Below are 23,976 nucleotides of genomic sequence, written 5' to 3'. Positions count from 1 at the left end.
ATGAGCACACGCGCGGGGAGGGACCCCCGCCCACACGCACAGCCCCGCGGGGTCGAGCGGGCCCCCACGCGCTCCCCACCTCAGCCGGGGTTGCTTTTGGGGGGTGAGGATGCCCCAGCGCTCCAGGGGAGAGGAGGTGGTGCACGGGAGGGGTTATTCAGCCGCTTCCCAGCCTGGCAGCCCTGGGGCGAGGGGGCAGCTGCAGCAAGCTTTATGTCGCCCTGCCTGCCCCGGCTCACCAACCCCTCGAGCTGCACCCAAATTCAGCAGCTGGGGAGCCCCGACTCAGGCGCTGGTGTGAAACCACATCTCGGGTGTACCAGAGAAAAGGGCTGACCCAAGAGGTGGGGAAGAAAAGCTCTGCCTGGCAGCTCTCCCAGGGGGCAAGAGGGTTAAATCAGTGGTACAGAAAGGCTTTGAGTGTGCATGTCAAAGAATGACACTAACAACTCATGTGACAACCTGCCAGGAAAACTTTTCAGATCATAATTCGCATAGCGTTTGTATCATGTTCCCTTCCTGTTTAAAAAGGCAATATGGAAACCGTGCAAGGGGTTATTTGCTGGTCAGGCCAGTTTGCTGGTTACGCTCCCTGTCACGCGCGTCCCTTTAGGAAGTGATGCCACCGTGACAGACATCATTTCTAAAAATAACACCATCCCATGCATTAGTCTCCAGTGCCATTTGTTCTAACAATTCATTCCTAATTAAAGAATAATGGCTAATGATTAGCGGTGGGTGCATACTAAGCCCCTGGCAGAGCAAGAAATTGGGCTGCCTCCCCACAAACCACCCGAGCATCTTCCTCGTGTCGTGTCCTACCGACGGCAGAGGACAGAGAGGGGACGCTGCCTTCCTCTGCCCAGCCCAGCCGTTTCAGCCCTCGCAAACCCGTCAGCCGTATTTCACCGATCCTGCCCCACCTCTAAAGGACAAACCCCGGGAGCACCCAGAGCCCCCGCGCAGCCGCAGAGCCACAGCACAGGTGCTCGGCTGGATGCATGGGGGCCCCAGTGGCACTGCGGCTCTCCGATAAGGCCACGTCTGCTGTAAAACGGCCTCCTGTTTTGCGAGTGAGGATATTTACAAAATATCAGGCTGCAGTGTTAATCTCTGGTTGGCAAGCGAGCATGCCAGCAGCACGGCAGCCGGGCACAGCCTGCGAAAGCCTTTTGCCGCAGTCCGGGCAGGGAGGCCCTTGGGGAGATCCTGGAGATCAGCCCGTCTGCCGGTGGGTTTCACCTCCGGCGCTTTGCTCAGCCCCTGCTCCCTGACGCCCGCGCTGCCCGTGCCCAGCTCCCGGCGCAGGGGGGCTGGGGCAGGAGCTGCCCGCGCGTGGGCATCCCCAGGTTGGGGGAGCTGACCTGCAAGCCCCCCGCCTGCTCCCGCTGACGGCCCCGCAGCAGCAGCGGCCCAAATACAACTCCCCCTTGGATTTTTTATCACCCGCATAGCGCTGGCGAAGGAAGGGAGGCCACCGCCGGGGAACATCTGGGCTCCATTGCTCATTGTCTGGCAATTAATGTCAGCGCTGAAGACAGAAGGGACGTCAAATATTAAATAAACATGACCGCATTGTGCAGACCAAAACAGCCCCCCTGGGGAAAGGCGCACATGCACCCGCACCCGCACGCCCCCCCGGCACGGCCCCGGCCAGGGCGCAGGACACGGGCGGCTCGCCGCACACACGTGTGAGCGCAGCCACACACGCTCGCAGGCTCCCACACAGCTTGGGTTTCACGTCAGCTAAGGCAGAGCGGGGAAAAAATAGAGCTCCTTTTCCTTTTTTGTTTTCCAGCAGGCAGATTACGTCTGCAAGTGCAGAAACCGCCGAAAACTCTACCCTGTGAAACAGGGTGTTGCAGGGAAGGTGGTCACAGCCCCCCGGGTGTGGCTGGCCGGTACCCCCACAGCCGAAGCTGCTGCTCGGGGTTTCACCCCTGGCCTCCGGCAAGGAGCAGGCACGTGCCGGTCCCCGTGGGTGTGCACACTTCACACGCGGGGCCGTGGGGGCTGTGCCCTGCCTTTACCGGCACACCCGGCCCCTCCTGCGGCCCCCACAGTCCTGGCACAGCCCGGCACGTTGCGGGGCTGACGGCAAATTAGCACAAGGCCCTGCCCTACGGGTTGCTGTGCATCCTGCCAGCCGAACAGCGGGGATGGACAGTCCCACCCTCCCTTCCACCGAGCGGGTTAAAGGCTGTGTTTCCCCCCTTCCAACCTCGGCGGACACCGAACGCCTTTTCTCCTGCCCTTTCCCTGCCTGTGCTCAGAGGCAGGGCAAGCATGAGAGCGGCCGGACCCCCAGAGAGCAGGGAGGCTGCCCGGCCACCGCGCAATGGCAGACGCATGCCTCAATGCTGCTCCTGCGGGCTGCCAGCAAGCGAGCTGGCCTGCTATTTAGTTCACAGGCCGGGGCAGCTATTCCCTGCGGGCTGCCCCATGCCGAGCAGAGGATGCACAGTTGGCCGCTGGCCCAGCCCCAGCTCGCAGGGCATGCCGGCCAGGTCGCCGGAGCACGGCAGGGCTCAGCATTACCCCTGGGTGCAGGCTGCACGGATGCTGCTGTGATGTGTGTGTAAGAGCCACACCACAGCACTGGGGCATGGCAGGGACACAGGAGTGCAGGATGCTCCTCACCTCTGCCCGCTGCTGCTGCTGCATCGCTGGAGCAAAGTTTCCAGCATCCCGGCATCTTCCATCAAACAGGAGGTGCTTCAGCAAGGCACATTCACCCTGTGCAAGTGCGGCGGGAAAAGCAAAACACAGCGGGCTGGTAGGTGCCCAGACTCAGCCTGGGTGGTCTCCCATCCCTTCTGGCCTTAAACTTGTGGGTCCTGTAGAGCGCAGTGAGGAAAGGGACAGGCAGTGAAACGTGCCCCGTTCGCAGAGGAGAGGAGAGCTGCACCAGCCACGGGCAGCACACAGGCTCTCTGCTCCTGTGTGCGGCGGGGACTCATTAGCTCAGGGCTGGCTGTGCCTACTTTATTCTCTGGAAGCTTTTGTTCCCTTACAGAAATGTAGTCTCTCTCTCCCTCGCCCTTAGCCCCTTTTAATATTAAGGTCAATAGGTTGACGATTAAGCAGGAAAAGGGCATGAAGAATCAACCAAATTAAATCTTGTGTGCAAACAGGTGGGTGTGAAATTTCAATCAATGGCTGGTGTTAGCAGGGACCCCCGGGATCCCAATTTCCCAGGGGAAGACTGGGCAGCCCCAGGGGGATTTGGGTACAAAAACTCCAGACATGGGAGAATAGAAAAAAGTCTTCTCAAAAACCAATATTGACAAGGTCCCTGTGTTTGCACCCCGGCTTTCCTCGGCAGCACAAAGGGAGATGATTATCCCGAGTCCGGTGGGGAGGGGATGACGGGAGCTCAAAGGTGAGCCGGGCCCCCCCCGGCTCCCCTGGCCCCAGCCCCTCCGCTTAATCCCTCTCTCGCCTGAGCTTTGAAGTCACCAGAGGTCGAATATGGGATGTAAATCACGTTAGCCGCAGTGTGTGATCACAACGCCGCTGCGAGACAATGCCGTGCTTCCCCCGGCACCCGGGCATCCCGCCGAGCCGCAGCCAGCACCGGGCTATAAACAGCCCCGAGCTGCGGATGAAAGCAGGGACCGAGGGTGGGCTGCGGCGGGGGACACCCATCGCAGGTGGGAGAGAGCCTCGTGCTCCGCTGCAGAGCCGGGAGCGGGAGCCACGGCGGGCACCGGCACCCCGCGGCTGGGGGCCTGCCGATAGCAGGAGGCTCGTCCCTGGGATTAATTAGCAAAGACTGCGGCCGCAGAGCAATGTAAAACACAAACCGTTTGCTGGGGCGTTGGTTACCGGGGCTGTCCCGCAGCGTTGCACATCTTGTAAGCATTAGCGTCACGTAAGAGGAGCCTGCACAGAAGGACGTGGGGTTTATTGGGTTGTAAAGTGCGTTGTTCCCGTTACAGTAACGACGTTGCTGGTGAAGAAATGTGCCTTTCGCACACGAGGCTCGGGAACCAGGTGCGCCGGGAGGAAACATAGCAGGGCTTGGAGGCTCTGCTGTCACCATTTGGGATAACAGAGAGAGAAAGAAAGCAGGCGTGGGAGAAAGCAGGAGGAGGCACCAAGGAGATGCTTCCGCTAGAACAAGGGCACCGCTGCCCGAGCGAGCAGCCCCAAGCACCAAGAGCTTCCCTGCCCATCGGAAAAATCTCCCGTGTTTAGTTTTCCCTTAGCCAAAGAAGCAGCCTCCAAAAAAAGTGAAGGTGGACCCAAATAATTAACCCATTTCCTTTTTTCCCACTACCAAAAACGCATCCATTCTCTGCAGGCAGCAAGTTGGCTGTTTTAAGTCTTTTTTCACCATTTCACACCCAAACCAGGACTGATCATCCAAGACCAGCACCAGAGCTTATCAGCCATTGCCATCCCACCGCACAGATCCAGATGAACTGCATTACAGGCATGTCCCCACCAGCCTGGCTCCAAATGCCCCCGGTTTCTCCCCGGAGCTGCCACCTGCCTCGGTGGCCCCGGCAGACCTTCCCGAGCTGGTGCCTGGTGGGGAAACACAGGACCTGTCATCCTCCCCGCCCGGTGACAAGTGACGGAGAGGAGCTGGGTGATGCCAGGGATCTGAACCACATGGCATCAGTGTGACCGCACGCACCCACTAGCAGGAGCCAGGCGCGGGTACCAGCCCAGCTCACCCCCCCCGGGCTCCCCTTCGCTCCTCTGCAGCTGGAGGGGCTGCTCCATCCCTGCCCACTGCTGCAGCGCCTGAGCACAGGACCCTGGAAGTCAGAAAATATCTGCTTTCAAGCTTTTTTTCTTTCTTCTTAATTGGGAGACCAGATGATTTTTTTTTTAACAAAATATGTTGTTATTGTGGAAAATATCTGCTCTCCACAGAAAATGCCTTGCGTTCGCTGTACACATTGTGGGCCATACCAGAAAACATCTGATGTGCTTCCAAAACCGCCGGGGCATTTCTTTGCCTATTAGAGTGCAAATTTTCTTCAGGAAACAAGTTCTACCTAGTTTGCACTGACATTTGCTGCAGCAGAAAGCAAGCAGCTCTGTCCCCATGCCACTCCTCCATCTCTAGGAGGTGGCATCATAGGGGCACCCTGGCATGACCAGGCACCCAAACCTGCAGCACAAACCCTGGCTTCGACCCCAGCTTTGACCCAAGACCGGTGGGCTACCAACCACCAACCACCAGCACCCACTGGGGCTGGCCCAGGGGGAAACCACAGCTTCTTGGGGCAAGATGTCTTCTGTTTGAGAAACACAAAGGAAAATACATTATTTTAGTCCTACCAACAGCTCCCCGGTGCCATGCGAGAGCCGAGAGGAGCGCAGCATGCCCACCAGGCTCCCAGGGTCGCGCTGGCCCACGGGCAGTTATGGAGATGCCCTTTTCTGCCCCCTGCCCCGTGTGAGCCCCCCAATACTGCGGCACTGCCCTTCGTCCCACGTCAGAAGAAAGCTCTGAAATTTACTGTGGAATAGCAATGTTTGACTATTAGACCTGGAAAAGTGACACGATTTTATCACCATTTCTTCTGCCTGTATTGCTGGTGTTTGACAATGATGTGAAGTACCAACAGTGCCCAAGACAAACATCTAATATATTTAACATTAGCCAGTACAGCTGTACAGCATCAACACTAATTGAAAGTTTAGAAAGCTAAGTCACAACCAAACACTGCCACTTCAGCTTAGCATTTTCCATGATTATTCTACAGAAATGAAAAAATAATAAAAAAAAAAAAACACCCTGAAAAAGCCTGAAAAATTTCACTCATGTCTTTAAAATTCATCTGTGATTAGCATAAATGTCAGGATGGTGATTGCAGCAGCTCTACCTGCTGTGGCCGTAGCACAAGGTAGGAAGCACCAGGGGACGAGCATTATGGTCCCTCCACAACAGCTCTGGCTGGGTCTGGCTCTGACAGCCGGGACTTAAACTCTGCCCGGCTCGGGAGGAGCTGCACCTTTCCCAGCTGGGGACTATTCCTTGACACTGTTCCCCCTAGCAAAGCCTCCGGGGACAGTAAAGAAAATTGCCTGTGCCTTCTCACCTGAAACACGCCTTGTTTACCAACCGCTCCTCATCAAGTGTTTATAGGGTCAAAACCATGGCGGCTCGCCTCGCACGCCAGAGAGCCCAGGGGCTCGTTAGGCCAGGGCTGGCTTCGCCAGCGACGAGCCCAGTGAAGATGCTGCGGTGCCGTGCGGCACAGCCAGGCAGGCCACAGCCATATTCTGAATTTCTTTCTTTTTTTTTCCAAGCAGTCTTCTGAGAAAACATCTGCTGTGCCCCAAGCCCGCACTGGAGCTGAAGATCAAAATAAAGGACTTTTGTCTTTTTATTAAGCATTTTAGCAAACGTGACTATTACATTCATATTATATTTCCCTGTTTTGTACAAACACGTTTAAGTCAGCACTAAGAGGATTACGTTTATGGCGCACCAATCTCTGCTCAAATGGGCTGACTAAAGAAACTCTTGTTAAACAGTATTTTCTCTAATGCCTGTTGCTTTTCTTCCTTGCCTTAGTGCTCAGACATCTATCCAGGCTCCCTAAATCCACCCTCCTCATAAGCTTTCAGATCAAGACTCTTCCCCCCTCCGCCCCCCTCCGCACCCTTTAATACAGCTGAAGATGAACATTAGCGCTTGGTTCAACTGCACTGGAAAGGGAAAGGGCAGATTCATCAAAATCTTTATACCTCCATAGAAAAATGTAGCCTTTTGCCTTTCCTCGAGTGAATGCCTTTTCTAGAGGGTATTCATTAGGGGTTCGGTCTGTTTTTGCAGACAGCTCCACAGATGTTGACATTTTTTTTCTTCGCTGGGTTAAGACGCCTTCTATAGGCTTTCAGTCTTCATTTGTTACTTCTTTATTATCCAAGAGGGGGTTTTCTTTCTTTTTTTTTTTTTTCCTTTTTTTTTTTTTCTTCTTTCCTCCCAAGGAGTTGACTCGGTTCTCTGAAGAGAGCAGTGGTAGTCAGGCTCATTATTATCTCAGGCCCTTTTTCATCGCCCCGGCAGGCCGGCCGGGGCCGCGGGGCCATTGTGGCGGAGCAGCAGGTAGCTGTGGCACGGCGGGGTCAGCGCTCCGGCCGGCGCAGCGCCTTTGTGCGCCCGCCTCGTGCTGCCGGCTCCGTTTGTCCAGCGGTGGGAAAGGTCAGGAGCACGCCGCCGCTCCGTACCTGAGCTTTTGTCTCCGGCCTCTGCCGAGAGCTTATGGAAATAATTTGTTGGCAAGCAATCGCTGGACCTGGGGGGGAAGCAGAGCGAAGGGGTGGAGGTGTGCCCGCAGGGATGGGGGTGGTACCGGCGCTGCCTGGTCCATCAGACACGCTGCTTCTTGGCCAGAGCTGTTGCATGCTGCCAGTGTCCACCCTCTCCATGCCGCTCGGGAAGCCACGGGCTTGCCGTGGTCCAATAGGCTCAATATCACCAGTGAGATAGCTGGTTTCCCACGGCAAACTTTGCAAAGAGAGCAATTTGGCTCGGTGTGGAGGTTTAACGCATGAAGCAGGCAGCACCCCGCACTGATGTGCCCATCTCCGAGACCAAACGCACCACACTTTGCGCAGGACCCATCACTCTTCCCTGCAGACATACACCAGCCAAGTACTCCATCCCAGAGCCTGCAGGTGTCCACATACCTCTACCCCAGCTCCCAAAGAAAATTTACTGTGTATCTAGAGATTTTTCCCCAAAAAAGATTATCGGGACAGACACAGGGACTGGCAAAGGCATCATAATTCAAGTGGTGCTTCAGGACCTGCCGTAACAGAAACCGGAGGTAAGGGCTCCAGCCTATTCACAGCGGGGCTCATCGTGCCGCCTCGCCGCTGCAGGCCATGCATTATCTCGGGGAAAAGGAAAGCCCTCCCGCTTCTCCCGGGAGCCCCCCTGGCCCATTCCCACACTGCCCGCAGCCACCGGCCCCGCAGCCAGCACGGGGCTCCCAGCCGTGCTCCCAGTGTGAGCCGGCGGCGGGGCCGGGGGGGGTGACAGGTATCTTTATCCCGCCACCCAGGAGAGCTCCAACATCCCGCTGGCAGGAATTTGTCTGCAAATTTTCCCCCATTGAAAGAAGCGAGGGGGCTGAGATGATCGCTTGATTACAGCCGGGGCAGGTGAGGTGGAGAGACGGGGCAGTCCCGGGGAGCCGTGCTCCCAGCCCTTAGCCTCTCCTCCCCAGCCTGATGGTTTCATGCCTTAGCGGGGCACGTCGGCTCCAGCCATGGGGCAGCGGGTGGGCATTAAGTGTGACATGATCCCAATTAGCGCTTGCTGTCTAAATAACGCTGGCTGTGGTTGGGAAGGAAGATGCCTGGCCAGCAAGCACAGCACCCTCCCGCCTTTGCAGCACCGCAGGGGTGTGCTGCAGCCCGGTGCCCGCACTGGGTGCCCACGTGCTCCCCAGCCGCCCTCGCCCAGCCGAAGGAGGAGCAGGAGGGCAGCAGCTCCCCCCCACCAGCTGCAGCCCCATGTCCCAACCTGGGACACAAAGCTCACCGGCCGGAGTCCGGGTGGGAATATTGATGGGGACACCGAAAACCATCACATTCAGCCCCCACCAGTATGCTAAAAGCTCCTGCCATTTTCCCTTTTTATCACAGCTTTAGTAAGAGAGCTCCCATTAGCTTTACACATCATCCTTGGGGAAATAGTGCTGATAGATGTGTGAGATCAGGCAGGTGGATTTTCCTTTCATCACTTACACCAGAGAAGCCTTCCACTGCTAAAAGCAAGAGGAGAATGAGCCAGCTCTTGCAGCCTGATAGAGATCCACCCAGAGGGTCGCGGCTGGGTTTCACGCGCCTCGCTCTGCACTGGTGCCTGGGGGCTGCCTGGCCCTGGTGGGCAGGGCAGGATCTGGCCCAGAAGAGCGCTGACTCAGAAGCACTTTCCTTGGGGCTGGACTCCCCATTTCCCCCTGCACAGGGATGAGTCCCCTCCCAGTGCACCATTTCGCCCTGGCAAACTCCCAGCCACAACCACAGGGAGAAAGCAGCTTTTCTATAAAAGCGGAGCAATGGCATCCCTTGCTGCGCCTGCTCTCTCTCACCCCGGTGTGTTTGCGTCGGCTGTTGTCCCTCCCGAGCGTGCCGCAAGTTTGGTGGTGCTGGCGGCTGGCACCCACACGCACTGACCGGCATCAGGGACACAAAGGAGCCCCGGGCACGGGATCCGCAGCAGCCTTTGCATGAACATTGCAAGCGGTGAGGTTTATAACCCAGAAAATCTGGGCTCTGAAGGGCTCTATCTGGCGGGGCAGGAGGCGTGCCGCCCTGCCCAGAGCCACTTTTATGCCATTGTGCCTTTTCAGCATTGCATTAAGGCAGCCAAAGAAGGGGGATTTTTAATGGTTCCAGGGGAACAAAGCGGGAACATTCGGCCCAACTTCATTACAGAATCATCTGAAACGCTTGAGGAACGTTTCCCACTAATTATCATAAATAGCCGAAAAAAATCTTTCCCTCCCAAAGCAGGTTCCAGCTGCCCCTCTGTGTTTTCTCACCTCCACTTCCAATAGCCTGACCCTGCCCCCGCACAAAGGGGAGACCCCATCTCCGCTCCCCCAGCGCTCGGGGGCTCTGAAGAAATACAAACAGGCAGCAGATTAACAGCACTTGTTTGCACCTTAAACAAACAGGCGACTTCCGCCCCTCCGGGCTCTCCCGCTGCCCAAGGGAGGATGCGCCGGCTGGTTTTCCTTGCCCTTGCTCTCATGCCCTGCCCAAATCCTGGATAAAAGCATGGGCAGCACAAGGCGTGAAGCAGGCAGACCGAGAATGGGAACGCCGGGGGTGCCAGCCCCGCACCCCCTTGAGCCCCATCCCCCATGCCTGGGTGTCCTCTCGCTGCGCCGGCTGCCCTGGGGGAGGTCGGGCCCCTGCCCCGGTGGGACATGGCTGCAGCCCTTTTGCAGGAGGGCTGGGAGATGCCAAGGCCAAAGCAGACGAATGAATGTCCCAGTTCAGCTCCTGCCCCATGTGTCTCACATGGCTTCTCGGCAAGGAGCAGCCTGACGCAGCTGGACGGGAGCCGTGAGTGGGCACGGGGAGGGATGCTGCGGGTGAAGGATGGGGAGGGAGAGACAGACAGTCCAGAGGACACACGGAGGAGTGGTGCTGGTGTTCGAAACCATCACCAGCATTGAGGGGGCACAGCAGCAACACCGAGCAGTGACTGCCAGCCCACGGTCATCTCTGCTGAGCACAAAGGGGATGGATGTGTGCCGGACATGCATGCCCAGCCGGTCCTTAGGCTGATCCCAGCAGCCGCAGCTGCCTCTGCCAGGGAGCTGCTCCAGCTCGGGTTCTCACCCTGCAGGTCCCATGTCGCCCATCCCACCCCTCCAGGCAGCACTGCCAGCACCTCCCTGCTCCTATCAGACCCAGTGCCAAACCAGCTCCTTCCCGCCCTGCCCGCAGCACACAGAGCAGCCAGCCCCAGCCCCCCCACCCCTCTGGGGCAGGCGGTCGCGGGAAACGTGGGGGCTCAAACCACACCAGCAGCCGGTGAGACACCTCTCCCGGCACAGCTACGGCACGTGTTTGGGGCCGGCACACGAGGTGGGCACCCGGGGAGGAAGCTGCGGCAGCGCAGCCGCGGGCTGGGGCAGGTTCCCAGCAGCAAGCCAGCACTGGGACTTGCCCGCCGGTGGCTCAGGTTTGCTCCCCACCCGGGTTATTGTGCAAATCCCCCCCTGCAGGTGTTCATTGCCCCCCTTCCCGCCAGCCACAAGAAAGGGCTGTCGCTCACGAGCCCCCTTCCCACCCGCGGGGCACCCCAGGGGCAGGAAGAGGACCAGAAGCAGGTGGCAGGGACAGGCCACCGCACCCGCAGCGCAGGGGGGTCCCGGCGGGGCTGACGGGCAGAGGGGTTACAGGTCGGTACTGCAGCACGAGTGAGAGGGCTGTGGGAACCACAGGGCAGGAAGAGAGCCAGCGGCGGCTGTGGGACTCCCAGGCCATGCTGGAGACCCTCCCCGGTCCCAGTGCCTCTCAAGGACACACACGCACAGTGTCCTGTCTTTGCTTCTAACTGGTTGTCACCTGAGGCTAACTACGAGGACTTCAGGCAGTCACGGCAACTGGGAAGAGGTTTACAGTGTCACAAGCAGCCTGGAGATGCCACACAGGGGGGCTCACCCTTTTTTTTCCAAAGCAAGAACCAGGGGCATGCCAAGCAAGGAGCAGTGAGCACGAGCAGGGGGAGAGCAAAGGGAGGTGCTGCCTTGTTTGGTGCATGGGCCATCCTGGGCACTCCTCACCACAGGGTACTGCGGCAGATGCTAAAATCTTACCTGAATTCAGAGAAACCAGAGAAATTCATGGATTAAAAAATTATCAAGCACTACTCAGTGCAATGGCTGTCCTGCAAAGGGATGCCGGGGCTGCCCACAGCAGAGCGGGGAGCATGTGCTGGGGGCTGTGCTCTCCCTGGGCACCTGCCCCAGCCACGTACCCTCCTGCTGGGAGAAAGGCCTCTCCTTGGCATCGCAGCGAGGTGCAGCTCCGAAGCAGCAAACCTGTATACTGGTTTCCCCAGTGCAGACCCCCCATGCTCTGCCCCATCCCCACGTGCTCTCTGGCTGCTCTTGCTCAGCAATCAGGAAACCCAAGCATGTTCCTCCACAGGCTGTGCAGCACATCACCCCCAGGACACCCTGCATCCCACCCGCCTCTCAGCCCCCTCCCTCCTAGGGGACACCAGAGCAAGCAGGGGCAAACAGGAACGGCTGCTAATTCCTCCCAGCCCAGCACAGCCGTAGCCCTCCAGGGATCGGCCTCGCAGCGATGGAGGGAGCCGACTCCTGCCTGCGAGCCAGCTGCACCAGCCTGGCCCCAGGAACACAGGCGGCTGTATTTTCATTGCAAATTAGAAATCAATCATAGCAGGAAATTCCCATGCTGAGAACACCCTGGCTATTATTATTTTACAGCATTCGGAGGTGTTCTGGGCACTTAGAAAGACGTGGCCCTTTTGGGGTATTATGGGGCAAATTAGTTTTAAAGGTGGCTGTAGGAATGTTGGCCATTTGGTTTCCGGAGCGGGACGGGCACAGGTGGAGGCTGCGGGGCTTCGTGCTGCTTTCAGATACACCACCGCTCCGCAAAGAGGGAGTCAGCACGCTGCGGAGTGAACACCTCTAGCCTGACCCCAGCTTTATTAATAACAAGTAATTAATATGAGAACGGACGTGCCTTGTGTCTCTGAAGACCTTTTAAGATGTGATTATGTTGTGCTAATCTCACCCCAAAGTACTTCCCTGTTTAGACTGCGCTGGGCCATTAAATATCTGAAAAGCCAGCGGAGGCCCCCCCTCGCCGCCCCGGGAAGTGCTCGGGGTCTGTTCCCCGGCAGCCAGGCCCCGCTTTCAAACCCTCTAAATCAAGTATTAAGTCGAGCCCATCTGGACTGCCAGGAAAAACACTCCCTCCCCCTCATCTGTGTCTCATTACCCGCCGTGCCAGCCCCGTCCCGGAGCCGCTCGCTCCATCCCGCCCAGATGTGCTGCCCCGCACTCGCCTCCCGTATTTCACAGCCGTCAGCAGGACTTCAAGGAGCAGCCGAAGGGCCTGTAACACTGCACAGGCTCTTAGCAAAGACATATATCCAGGTCTCTAATGCATAGATGCAGGCACATACCCTAATGCGAAGCCCCTTTCCCCCTCCCCTGCTCTTGCACCAGGCAGGGGAGCTGTGGCACTCTGGGCTCCCCGGCCAGGAGCTTTCTGAGCCGCTTCCCCCCGGCTCTTTGCCCAGGACATGTCCGGACTATTGATTTGCAGGGGTTCTCCCCCCTGAGACCCTCCAAAGCCAGGCAGCCCCTACGCCCCGCACTTGGGGAAGGGCACCCAAAGGCAGGGCGGGACGGAGCAGGCGCTGGCAGCAAAGGCGAGGAGTTGAAGACAGACACCTGCAACCCTGCAGTAACCGGGGTGATTACATCTGGGAGCAGCTCGCCTGGCACAGGGCAAAGTCAGCATTGAGCCTAGAGAAAATAAGGTACCCAAAGACCCAAAACCAAGGAACAACGCCTGGGTTCACCGGCTCAAAAATCTCCTGGGCTAAAGCTTTCTAGTGAAAGTTTCAGCACTTCCAGAAATCCTGCAGAAACAGCCGCTTTTGTTTAAGTTTGGCACTTTCCTGGCCCTGGCGGCAGCCCAGGACTGCGGAGGTGAAGGCGCACATCAGACCTGCATTTACGAGGAGAGTTATCCCTCTCCTCCCGAGCTGCAGAAGAGCTGGTGCTCAGGCTGCAGTCGGGGCTCAGCGTCAGGTGAAGTTATAGTATCAGCACCACGTGGCCGGCCCTGCTCAAACATTACTCTTCCAGAGAGGCCAGGGCAGGCAGCATCGCAAAGAGGTTTTGGGGGGTTTCACGAGATTTAAGAGGGGGAAGAAAAGCATGTCTATTGTCTCCCTCTGTTGCTGCCTGCAGGAGGGTGTGCAACCCTGGTCCTACACCAGTCCCTGCTGGCCGGCACTGACTGGGGACCCCGTGCTCCAGCAAGCAGCAGGAATCCCCCGCAGCAGGTCACGGCGAGAAAAGCCCTGGGATGAAAATACTCCTCTCACCAGCCCTTCGGTGCACAGCAGAGATGCAGGGGAGGCTTTAATATCAGTGAGGAGGAAAGGGAGAAAGAGAGGGGAAGAGGTCAGAGTGTTAGGACGGAGGGACAGGCACTGACACGTCCCATAACGCGACGCAGGGAAGAAGCCGGGGTGCAGGGCAGAAAGCCTTGGGAAGTCCTTCCCCAAGGACTGCTTTCACCCTGCAGGTACCTGCCAGGGATGGGGAGGAGATGCAGGCAGGACCCCCGACCAGACCCTGCAATCAAGAGCAGGCCGTGCCCGAGGTCCAGCGAGGTCCCCAGCCAGCCGGGTGCGGGGTGTCTGGCATTTCGATGCGGTGTCTCCAGGGCCACTGGTCGCCCTCTCTACTCCCGGTGGCCCTGGGCGGGCGGTGGCAGCCACTGCCTGTGTCGGGATGCCATCTAGTGTCGCTTGGCAGAAGGGCCCGTCAGGCAGTGACACCGTGCATAGACTCCTCAGGCTCACAGCATCTCCAGGGGCCATCTGGGAGGCACCCCAAAAGAGCCTGGGTGCTGGGACCTCCACCCCTGGGGTCTGCACCCCACCGATGCTGGTCCGCACCCCATGACATACGCACCCCGTTGCCAGCAAGGCTCCAGACCCCGAAGGAGAGCGATGGGCATTGCCCAGGTCATGCAGGGGCAGCGAAGCTCAAAGCGGTGCCTGGGCTTGCTCAAGGGACCCCGGGGCAGCCAGGGCTTGGAGACTCAGCAGCCTCACCGGCAGCATGGAGTGGTCCTGGCGGCGGGTGGCTTGGTGGAGGAGAAGGGCGAGCATCCCCCACAGCAGCGTGCAGCCCACCTGCAGCACCAGCGCGGCCAGGCCCAGGGCCAGGGCGACCCGGCAGTGCCACGGGCTGGACCGCAGGGCGAAGCCCCAGGCGTGACGGCCGCTGGGGGCCAGGGGTGGGGAGGCCGGCCAGGGGCTCGTACGATCTGGCAGCGGGGGGACGGGAGGCGTCGGGAGCAGGATGGTGCCTTCAGGGGCGGGAGCGTGTTTGGGGGCAGTGGGAGTGGGCTGGGTGCCAACTGTGGACAAGCCCCACACAGTGGCACGGTCCCGCTCCCTGTCTGGTGCAGGAGCATGGTGGGACGGGGAGTGTGAGGCCAGCGGGACCATGCCCGGCACAGCAGTCCTGGGGGGTGGCAAGAGTGCTGTGGATGGGGCTGAGACAAGGGAGATGCTGGGTGTCCCCCATGGGATGGTGGCTGACCTCTCTGTGGGTGCCAGAAGAGCAGGAGGCACTTGTCTGGCGGTGGCTGCCAGCAGGCTGGTTGGCACTGGTGTGATGGCAGAAGCTAGAGTGGACAGTGCAGGCTCTGGGCTGGTGGCCCCAGGAGGCTGTAGGCTTATGATGGATGGAGTTGGACACAGGCTGAACACCTCTTGTGGCACAGCTGGCAATGGGGTGGTGATGGAAGCCTTGGGCAGCACAGTTGGTGATGGGGTGGCAATGGAGGCCTTTGGCAGCACAGTTGGTGATGGTGTGTTGATGGAGGTCTTGGGCAGCACGGTTGGTGATGGTGTATTGATGGAGGTCTCTAGCAGGACAGTTGGTGATGGGGTGGTGATGGGGGCCTTCGGCAGCACAGTTGGTGATGGGGTGGCGATGGAGGCCTTTGGCAGCACAGTTGATGATGGGGTGGTGATGAAGGCCTTAGATGGCATGGTTGGTGATGGAGTGGTGAAGAAAGCCTCTGTTGGCATGGTTGGCAACATGGCAGAGATGGCCATAGGCGACAGCATGGTTGGCAGTGCCATGATGGGAAAGGCTGCCAATGACAGCATGGTTGGTCCTGCAGTGGGCACGGCTCCAGGTGACAGCAAGGTTGACATCCCTTGGGATGATGTGGAGGTGAATGGCAGCGATGGGATAAAAGAAGCTGAAAGAGGCAGAGTAGCTGGGCAAATTAAGTGGTTGTCCCTCAGTGATGACACTGCTTGCCCTGCCAGGTGGGGTGGACTCTTGCATGACACGTGGGTGGACAATTTGACCTTCTCACTGTTGCCCAGGATCCAGCTGTGCAGATAGCAGAGGTTGCAGTCACATCTCCATGGGTTCCCACTCAGATACACTGAGCTGAGCTTCTTCAGGGGGTCCAAGAGACCTTGGGGGACACTCTCCAGCTGGTTCTTCCGAAGGTTGAGGGTTTTCAGATTTGGGAGAGAAGCAAAGACCTCATTGTCCAGAGCAGACAGATGATTTGTATCCAGCTGGAGGTCCAAGAGCTTGCTGAGCCCAGCGAAGGTTCCTCTTGGTAGAGCTGCTAGCTGGTTGTGGGACAAGATGAGTTTGTCAAGAGATGTAAGGTTGACAAAGATGCCATCTGGAAGTGTGGCCAAACTGTTCCTGCCCAGGTCCAGCTCCTGCAGGTGTGGCATGGTGTCAAAAAGGCAGCAGGGGAGCTCCGTAATGTGGTTTGAACCCAGAGTCAGCAGCTTCAATTTGTTTAAACCAAAAAAGCCCTGAGGTGGGAGAACCCCAATGAGGTTGTTGTCCAAGAGGAGTTTCTCCAGGTGAGACAGGCTCCTCAGGAGCATGGGTGGCAGCGCCCTGAGCCTGTTCCTCTGGAGGCTGAGCTCCAGCAGCCCTGGCTGACTGTCTAGCAGCCCCTCTGGGAGGTCCTGCAACTCATTCTCATACAGCCGGAGGACTTGCAGCTGGGGGAGTTTGCTAAAGGCATCCCCAGGAAGAGTCGTGATCCTGTTTCTAGCCAGGTCCAAAAACGTTAGATTGACGAGAGAATCAAAAACGCCTTCTGGAAGAGAAGGGATTTCATTGATGTGCAGGGAAAGCTCTCCCAAATTTTCCAGCCCATCAAACAGGCCTTTGGGAATGCATCTGAGGTGGCTGTCTCTCAGATCCAGCCTCTGCAAGCTTGGGAGGTTTTGGAAAGTGCCCACAGCTAGTTCTTCTAACAAGGCACCAGATATCTCCAAGTCCCTCAGCTTCTCCAAACTATCAAAGGCTCCAGGTTCAACTGTCTTGATTTTGTTGCCAATAAACAAAATCTTGATCAGGTTGGGCATGTACCTGAATGCACCTTTCCTTATAGCAGTGATGCTGGTTTGCACAAAGATCATCTCAGAAATGAAGGGCTTTGCAATCTTTGGGATCTCTTTGACGTCATTTTTTGTCCCTCTGTAGACCTCCTGGTAGTCTTCGGGCATTTCATATGGATCTTCACCCAGGATTTGATCTTGGCATTTACGGGGATGAAAGGAGAGGAAGAAAAGGAAAAGGAAGTGCTGATACATTGTCCTGAAAAAAAGGTTTCAAAAATGAGTTATGAAGAACAAAAAAAATCTCTGTCCATAGCTCACGAACTGTGGTACCATGCTGTCGTTCAGCTCTCGGGCCTCTTCTGTTCACATATCGTAACTCATTTTATGAGAAAGAGAGAGACTGTACAAGCCAACGCACGCTGCATTTACAAAAGTTCACTGCCGTTGGTACCGAGGGATGGAGAGGAAGGCAGAGCGAGCCAGCTCATGGTTTGGCAAGCCAGCTCATGGTGGGAGAACTCCAGGAGGGGCAAGGGCTGGACAGTCTGTTCTCTGACCATCCTTCTCCCATGTTTGGGCTGTAGGCTCGGCAGCTGTCTGGGTGAAGAAGGCAAAGTGCTGCTGCACATTAGTGCTGCCCCAGTGGCTCCAGTTACTCAGCAGGGCAATAGCCCATTCATGCAACAACAGAAGCAATCAGCCCTGCGCTTGCTAATGAGGGACCAGAAAAGGGTCCCAGGAGCCAGCCAAGACCAGATGACCTTGTTTGCTCAGAATTTCCACACTGTGCTGGGCGGACTTGCTATTTCATTGGTGCTTCTCTCAGTCCAGGGGAGTCATTTAAGCATCTCCTTTTGAGGATTCTTGCTAATTGCATCATATTTTGGCCTCGGTTATGCAGCTCTGTCAGATAGAAATGGTTAACTTGTGAGCAGCAACCAAGCTTTAGAGCAAGGCTCGTTAAAAGACTCTGAAATATCCACAGATGAACTCTTTAGTACCTAACATTTAGGGCTCTGACCTGCAGTTAGGAAGTGAAGTCACTGATGCACACCCATCAGTAGCCACGTAAAGCCCACCATTTCCATCGAGTCATTTGGAAACACTCAGCCAACACATTAGCTGGGGTTTAATAGCCATAGGCATTGTACTGGGACATTAGTTTCCAGCTTGTGATTCACAGCCCTGGGTGGGAGCAGGGGAAAGGGCTGTGGGTTGCTTCTTGGGTGTCCATCAAAGCTGACCATGCAAAAAAACTTACGCTGGGAGGGTAGATTTGCTATGAAAAGTTATTTTTTTTAAAAATGTTGAGAGGTCAGCTAATAAGGAGGCTGAAAGCCACTGGGTTTGAAGAGAAACCAATGGGAGGTGAGATATGTGCCAGCTGCCCCGCAAGGCTCCCCGGGGCAGAGGCTGCTGCTGATCCCTGCCCATCCTCTCCCCAGGGAGACTCGGGTGCAGGAGCCGGGGGCGCGGGTGCAAAAGTGCCTGCTTCACTTCAGCTGCAGGGGCAGCCCAATGGGTTAAATGCTCAGGTGGGAATGGCTGGGCTGGGTGCCCGGGGATGAAATTTAACAGTTTTGAACTGCAAAGCCCTTTTAAAACCCTCCCTTAACCTGTTCTGGCTGCAGTGGACCTCAGTGTGGTCCCCTGCTTGTCCCACCCTGCAGCACAGGGACGTGGAGGGACAGCCCCAGCTCACAGCACTGCAGCCTCTCCTGCTCCTTGCTGCAAGGAAACAATCAACAGCCCCCCAGAGCCGCCCCTCCCGGCACATTTTAAAGCGCAAAAAAAAGCGTTTTGCATCACTTACTCGGCCGAGCACTTGAAGGAGTCCAGCCACCAGAGCGAGCCGTGCCGTGTGAGGAGCGAGGCCACCAGACGGGGGTCCCATCACCTGGCCAGCTCTTTATCCATGGCCCAGGCGCAGGGCTTGGTTTCACGCGAGGTCAGGGCGCAGGTCTGCGAGGGAAGATAAGGGATGGCCGGGGAGCGGGGAGTGGAGCTGTGCCCCCAGCGTGGGAGGCCATTTGCAGAAACCCCTGGGACAGGACACAGACACGTACTCCCTAGGCATTATCTGCTGGTGCCACCTGACTAGTCACATCCAGGGAAACCTGATGATCTCCAGGCCAGCCTGTTTTGTAACTGAAGCTCTCTGCAGCCCCATATCTCCACCAGCATAACCCACCAGCTTCACAGGCACCACCCCCACTGACACAACAGAAGGGAGCTTTTCCTGCTTAAAGCTTTTCCTATTAAAAATATCCAGCTGTTTCCTTCCCCAGAAATTGGCTTATGTAGCTGAAGGTGCTGCTCCGAAGGCATTTTTTTAAGCTTATAACAGTGGCTGGACAGATACGCTGACACCCAGGCTCTGGGCTCAGCTCCATAGCCCCACACCTTGCCCGGTCGTAGGGCTGGGGCTGACCCTTGTGCTCCCCTCCACCCTAGCACAAGCCAAAGACCCTCCTGGAGTGACACCAGCCTCCCCGGGCCATGGACAACACACACCCCCCAGAGTGGGAGCTGTGCCAGGGCTGGGGAGGTGCAGCCAGCCCCAGCCCGCCCGATCCAGGCTCGGAGGTGGCCATGCCAGCATCACCTGGGAGATGGCCACAGCAGGGTGGCAGTCTCTTGTGCAGGAGAGGTGGCAGGGTGGCTGTGTGGGATCGTGTCTGGGGGTGCAGCATCGCCCGCCTGCCTCCCAGGAGCTAACACAACACGGAGCCTCCACTTTGCTCCCAGCCCTGCGGCTGGGCAGCAGCGGGGAAGGCGCTGGCACAGACGCACAGCCCGGCAGCAAACCCAGCGCAGCCCCAAGCAAGGACCCAGCTGCCCTGTTGCTGCAGGCAGGGCCGGGAAGGCAGGCTCAGAGGAGGGTGGCCGGCGCAGGCAGGGCTCTCCCCGCTCCGCCTGGCCCAGGAGAGCCCGTGTCCCGCCGGCCGCAAGATGGTGCAGCAGCACCAGACCGCAGCCCCGGGCCCCGCCGCCGCCGGGAAGGGCTCTGCTGGCAGGCGGCTCGCTGCAGCACCCGCGAACACACGCGTATGTGCCTGCACACACACACACACGAACCCACGCACACGCATGTGTATGCACACACAGTTGCTTTCTTAGGGGAGCACCCACCTTACCTGCCATCTCCTGGGCGGGCAGCTCTGCTGGGACTTTGCGCCCCATCTCTGCGGGGTCCCCGAGCTTCTCTGGGATGTGGGCCAAGCCCTGCCAGGGTGGGTGGGGGACTGCTGGTGCACAGCCCTGGGCTGGAGCCCACCCTGCAGCCAGGCAGCCCCTGCCCCTCGCCAGGCAGCCCGTGCCCCTCGCCCACAATTCCCTCGGACACCCCACAGCAAACGGGTGCCCTGGGGGCTGGTGCCAGGCTGCAGCTGGGTCTCTGCACTGCTGAGGGAAACAGGGAAGGAGGTGGGCCTGGAGAGCTGCAGCGGGCAGAGATGAGCACGCCAGAGAGCAGCACTACTCAACCCCAGGCATCTGCACCCATGGGACACCGAGCGCAGCCCCAGCCAAGTCCCCGTTGGACCACAGCAATTTTCGCTTCCCCCAATACGCAGGCAGAGACGGGAAATGTTTCCTCTCTCCACCATGGGAACTGGTCGCACAGAAATAATGTATAGATTTTAATGATATTTGAAATACACAGGAAATGCATAGCTGGGAGAATAAATACCACCAGGCCAGCTCTTGCGGAGAGCTTGGTGACAGCTGGTGACCATGGGTAGCAAAGCCAGACGAGGTGCCAGTTCCCAGGCTGGTTTGGAGGTTGCCAATGCAAGAGCAGAGCAGAGGCGGGCACCTGCCCGAGCCCTAGGGTGGAGGGGGGAGACCTGGTGACGTGGTCTCATCCCCGCTCTGCGCTGAGACGAGAACACTGACCTGCAGCGTGCCGCAACGGGAGCGCAGCACCCAGGTGCCCTGGTACGCTGGCCCCGGCCCCGCAGCCTGCTGGGGAGGAAGAGGAGGAGGGAGGCGAAGGCTGAGCCGCTGGCAGCTCGTGGCATCGCAGGCCACGCTCATAGTGCCCTCGGGGTTGCTGTAGGTGCACTGCCCCGGAGCATCCTCCCCCGGCACCTCCTCTGGGGGGATGCTGGGCTCTCCCGGGCACTCCAGCTGCCCCTGAGGGACCTCCAGCAGGGACCGTCCCTGGAGGGCGGCCGGGCTGGCGCAGGAGGCTTGTGCATGCGTGAGGGGTTCGGCGAAGCCCTGCAGCCAGCCCAGGAGATAGGCCAGGCGGCAGTCGCAGGCCCAGGGGTTGTCGGCCAGCCCCACGTGCGCCAGCTCCTCATTGGCATCGAAGAGCCCTGGGGGCAGGCGGGCCAGGCGGTTGTGGTCCAGCGTCAGGGAGGCCAGGAGGGGCAGCCCAGCCAGTAGCCCAGCTGGCAGGCTGGAGAGGTTGTTGTGGCTCAGCTGCAGTGCCGCCAGCCCCGCCAGCCCCTGGAAAACCCCGGGGGGCAGACGGACCATGGCATTGTGCGAGAGCGCCAGCGTCTGCAGCGCCGACAAGTTGGCAAAGAGTCCCTGGGGCAGCGTCTCCAGCCGGTTACGGGCCAGCGAGAGGTGGAGGAGGTGAGGGTTGCCGGCAAGGAGGGCACTGGGCAGGGTGGCCAGGCGGTTGCCCTCCAGGCTGAGGACGGTGAGGTTGGGGAGACCAGCGAAGATGTCGGGGGCCAGCCTGACCAGGGCATTGTGCTGCAGCTGCAGCCGCCGCAGCCCCTCCAGCCCGGCGAAGGCGCTGGCCGGCAGCTCCTCCAGCCGGTTACCGTCCAAGTGGAGCTCGGCCAGCTGGCCCAGTGCCCCGAAAACGCCGGGGGGCACCCGTGCCAGCAGGTTGTCACTGAGCTTGAGGAGGCGGAGGGCGGTGAGGGGAACCAGCAGCCCGGCCGGCAGCTCAGCCAGAATGTTCTGTGAGAGGTCCAGGGTCTGGAGGCGCCGGAGCGGGCGGAAGATGCCGGGTGGCAGTGCCTCGATCTTGTTCCCTGGCAAGCGCAGATCCTGCAGGCGGCAGGCGGTGGCAAAGAACCCCTGCTGCAGGGAGCGGATGGCGTTGGCACCCAGGGAGAGCTTGCTGAGACTGGGCAGCCCCATCAGCACCCCCGGGGTGACCACTGGCAAGGGGTTGCCCGACACCTCCAGCTCGGCAAGGTTGGGCAGCCCCCGAAAGGCACCGGCCTCCAGCTCCTGGATGTCGTTGTTGAGGAAGACCAGCTTGGTGAGGGTGGTGCTGGAGCCCAGGGCCCCGCTGCGGACGCTGCTCAGGGCCGTCTCCACGAAGAAGAGCTGGGTGGCGTTCCCTGGCAGGCCCGCCGGGATCTCCTGCATCCTTTCCTCCGAGCAGAAGACTTTGGAGGTGTCATAGCACTGGCAGGCGGGGGGGCAGGGTGGCAGCAGTCCCCTCACCAGCAGGGACCCCAGCCCCAGCAGCGCGTAGACCACCAGCCTGCACTGGAGAAGGAGCCGAGCCTCATCCCCTGCCTCAGCAGGGCAGAAATCTGCACCTGCAGGCGGGTGCTGCTGGGGAAGCGGCTTTTGCAGCCAGAAACGCAGGGGAACAAGCCCTGGGGCACTGCCAGCGTGGGCAGCTGCCCCGGCCGTGGGGCATCCCTCCAGCCCCAGACCCCCGCACCACCCCAGTGCTCCCCTTGAGGGAACGGGGAGCGCTTCCCTCCCAAATCTCTCCCCACCTGCCCCGTGCAGTGGTCGGGGCTCTTCCCCTGCACCCCAGCCCTGCTCCCACCCGCCCTGTGACAACCAGGGTGGTGTCACCCTCCCCAACACTCCCCACGTCCTGCAGAGCAGCGGCCGAGGTGGGAGCTGTGGGGTCCCACAGGGGTCTCGGGGGAGCCCACAGCCTCACGAGATGTCGCTGCAGGCGCGGACCTGGCCGCTGGGGCAGGGGCATGTGTGAAGCATGGGGATGTGCTGCACACACGGGGGTGATGGGGACAACGCTGCAGGGCTGCTCTGCGCTCAGTGACAGAAGGGGGGGGTCCACTGGTTCTATTTCTAATTGCCCATCAAGTACTTCTTTCTCTGCAAGCAACCAGAGCAGCATCAAACCGAGGGATATTTGGCTTGACCAAATGCCTGTTCCCAGCCCACAGAAGGCACTTTTTGACCACCTGAGCAAAGCGGTGGCCTCCAGACCTCCGCCAGTCCCTCCCTACTCAGGACACATGCTGCCGGGTGATGGGGGCTGCTGCCTGCCCCACGGCGATGCTCACCTGCAGACACCCTGCACAAGTGGGGGTATCCTGACTTATATCAGCACTCGAGAGCAGCGTTGGGCTCAGCTTTTCCTTTCCACCATCTCACTTGTTTTCACACAGAGCCAACAGTAACTCCCACCTGTCCTGGGCCCCCCCAAACCACCCGAGCGGTGTGGCCACCACTTACCGAGTGTGGCATCGTGGGGACCGCCACCAAGCCTGCAGCAGGTTTGCAGGGACGCCGCTCGCCGAGATGGGACGATGTTTTCTGGGGCGGATGGGAAGCCGGCTGATGAGCCGTTCCTGCTGGGGCGGAGCTGCCCCTTGCTGCTTATCGGCAACAACAACCCGTGTCCTTGGAGCGCTTCAAAAAATAACCCGACCCCAGATTGACTGGAGGTGAGGCCAGAGGCAGCCGCCAGCAAGCATCCTGGCAGGGAAGTGGGGTCCTGGCCCCGGACGTCCACTGGCCCTGGAACCGTGTCAGGGCGCTGCTGGCATGGGTGGCACCGGTCCCACACCGAGGACAGCGTGTTTGCTTGCAGCAGGCCCCTAAGAGCCCCCCTGGACGTTATTAAATCTCATCAAGGAATGGGGCTAGCAAACAGCCCTTGCATGAGAGAGGGGACCCCGCACAGCTTAGCAAGGCAAAGCAATGTCATGGGGAGGGGACCACCCTGGGCCCACCATGCTGAGATGCACCAGGTGCTTTGCAGCCTGGGACATGCACCCAGCCAGCAGTGGGATGGCCAAAGGGACCCGTGGTCCAGCTGGACTGCCAGGGAGCTGCCCGGGGGAGCAGCATACGCCACCCTAAGGGCTGCCCTGCAAGGGCCTGTGTTGGAACAGGCTGGGGTGGCAGCGGCCATGGAGGCACCCCCAGGGGCAGGAGGAGGGACACTTACGTGCATTCAGCCGGACGGATGGAGCAGAGGGTGACACACAGAGAAACTCAGCTGACACAAGCCAGCAGCAGCCAGCTCTGAAGGGAGCCAAGTGAGCTCCCCTCCATCCCGGGGTGGAGCTGGGGAAACCCTTGGGGCCATGCCCCAGGGAGAGGACTGCGCAGGGGGCAGTCGGTGTCTCCATCGAGCTCAGCTCACTCTCCAAAAGCCATCCTGCTGCTGTTGG

At 59.1% G+C, this 23,976-nt stretch overlaps 2 protein-coding genes across 3 annotated transcripts; both read right to left on the bottom strand.

Moving 5' to 3' along the window:
• Positions 1–6,332: 6,332 nt before the first annotated feature.
• Positions 6,333–19,828, bottom strand: LOC142085891 (uncharacterized). Of its 2 annotated transcripts, XM_075158414.1 has the most exons (3): positions 19,756–19,828; positions 18,432–18,580; positions 6,333–17,521 (listed from the first exon to the last, which is right to left on the bottom strand). In XM_075158414.1, exon 3 carries the CDS (start codon positions 16,868–16,870, stop codon positions 14,264–14,266), a length of 2,607 nt encoding a protein of 868 aa, XP_075014515.1. In that variant the 5' UTR covers positions 16,871–17,521; positions 18,432–18,580; positions 19,756–19,828; the 3' UTR covers positions 6,333–14,263. The 2 variants fall into 2 exon arrangements, with proteins under 2 accessions (XP_075014515.1, XP_075014516.1); XM_075158415.1 differs by lacking the exon at positions 19,756–19,828 and having other exon boundaries at positions 6,333–16,874; positions 18,432–18,680.
• Positions 19,829–19,846: 18 nt separating this feature from the next.
• LOC142085890 (uncharacterized) lies at positions 19,847–23,156 on the bottom strand. The gene is made up of 2 exons (XM_075158413.1): positions 23,033–23,156; positions 19,847–22,081 (listed from the first exon to the last, which is right to left on the bottom strand). Exons 1-2 carry the CDS (start codon positions 23,042–23,044, stop codon positions 20,447–20,449), a joined length of 1,647 nt encoding a protein of 548 aa, XP_075014514.1. The 5' UTR covers positions 23,045–23,156; the 3' UTR covers positions 19,847–20,446.
• Between the last annotated feature and the right edge of the window lie 820 nt (positions 23,157–23,976).

Source organism: Calonectris borealis, chromosome 9 (assembly GCF_964195595.1).
Source record: "Calonectris borealis chromosome 9, bCalBor7.hap1.2, whole genome shotgun sequence".
Classification (NCBI taxonomy): Eukaryota; Metazoa; Chordata; class Aves; order Procellariiformes; family Procellariidae; genus Calonectris; species Calonectris borealis.
The sequence above is the reverse complement of the archived record's forward strand: the minus strand, read 5'-3'. Positions and strand labels throughout refer to the sequence as shown.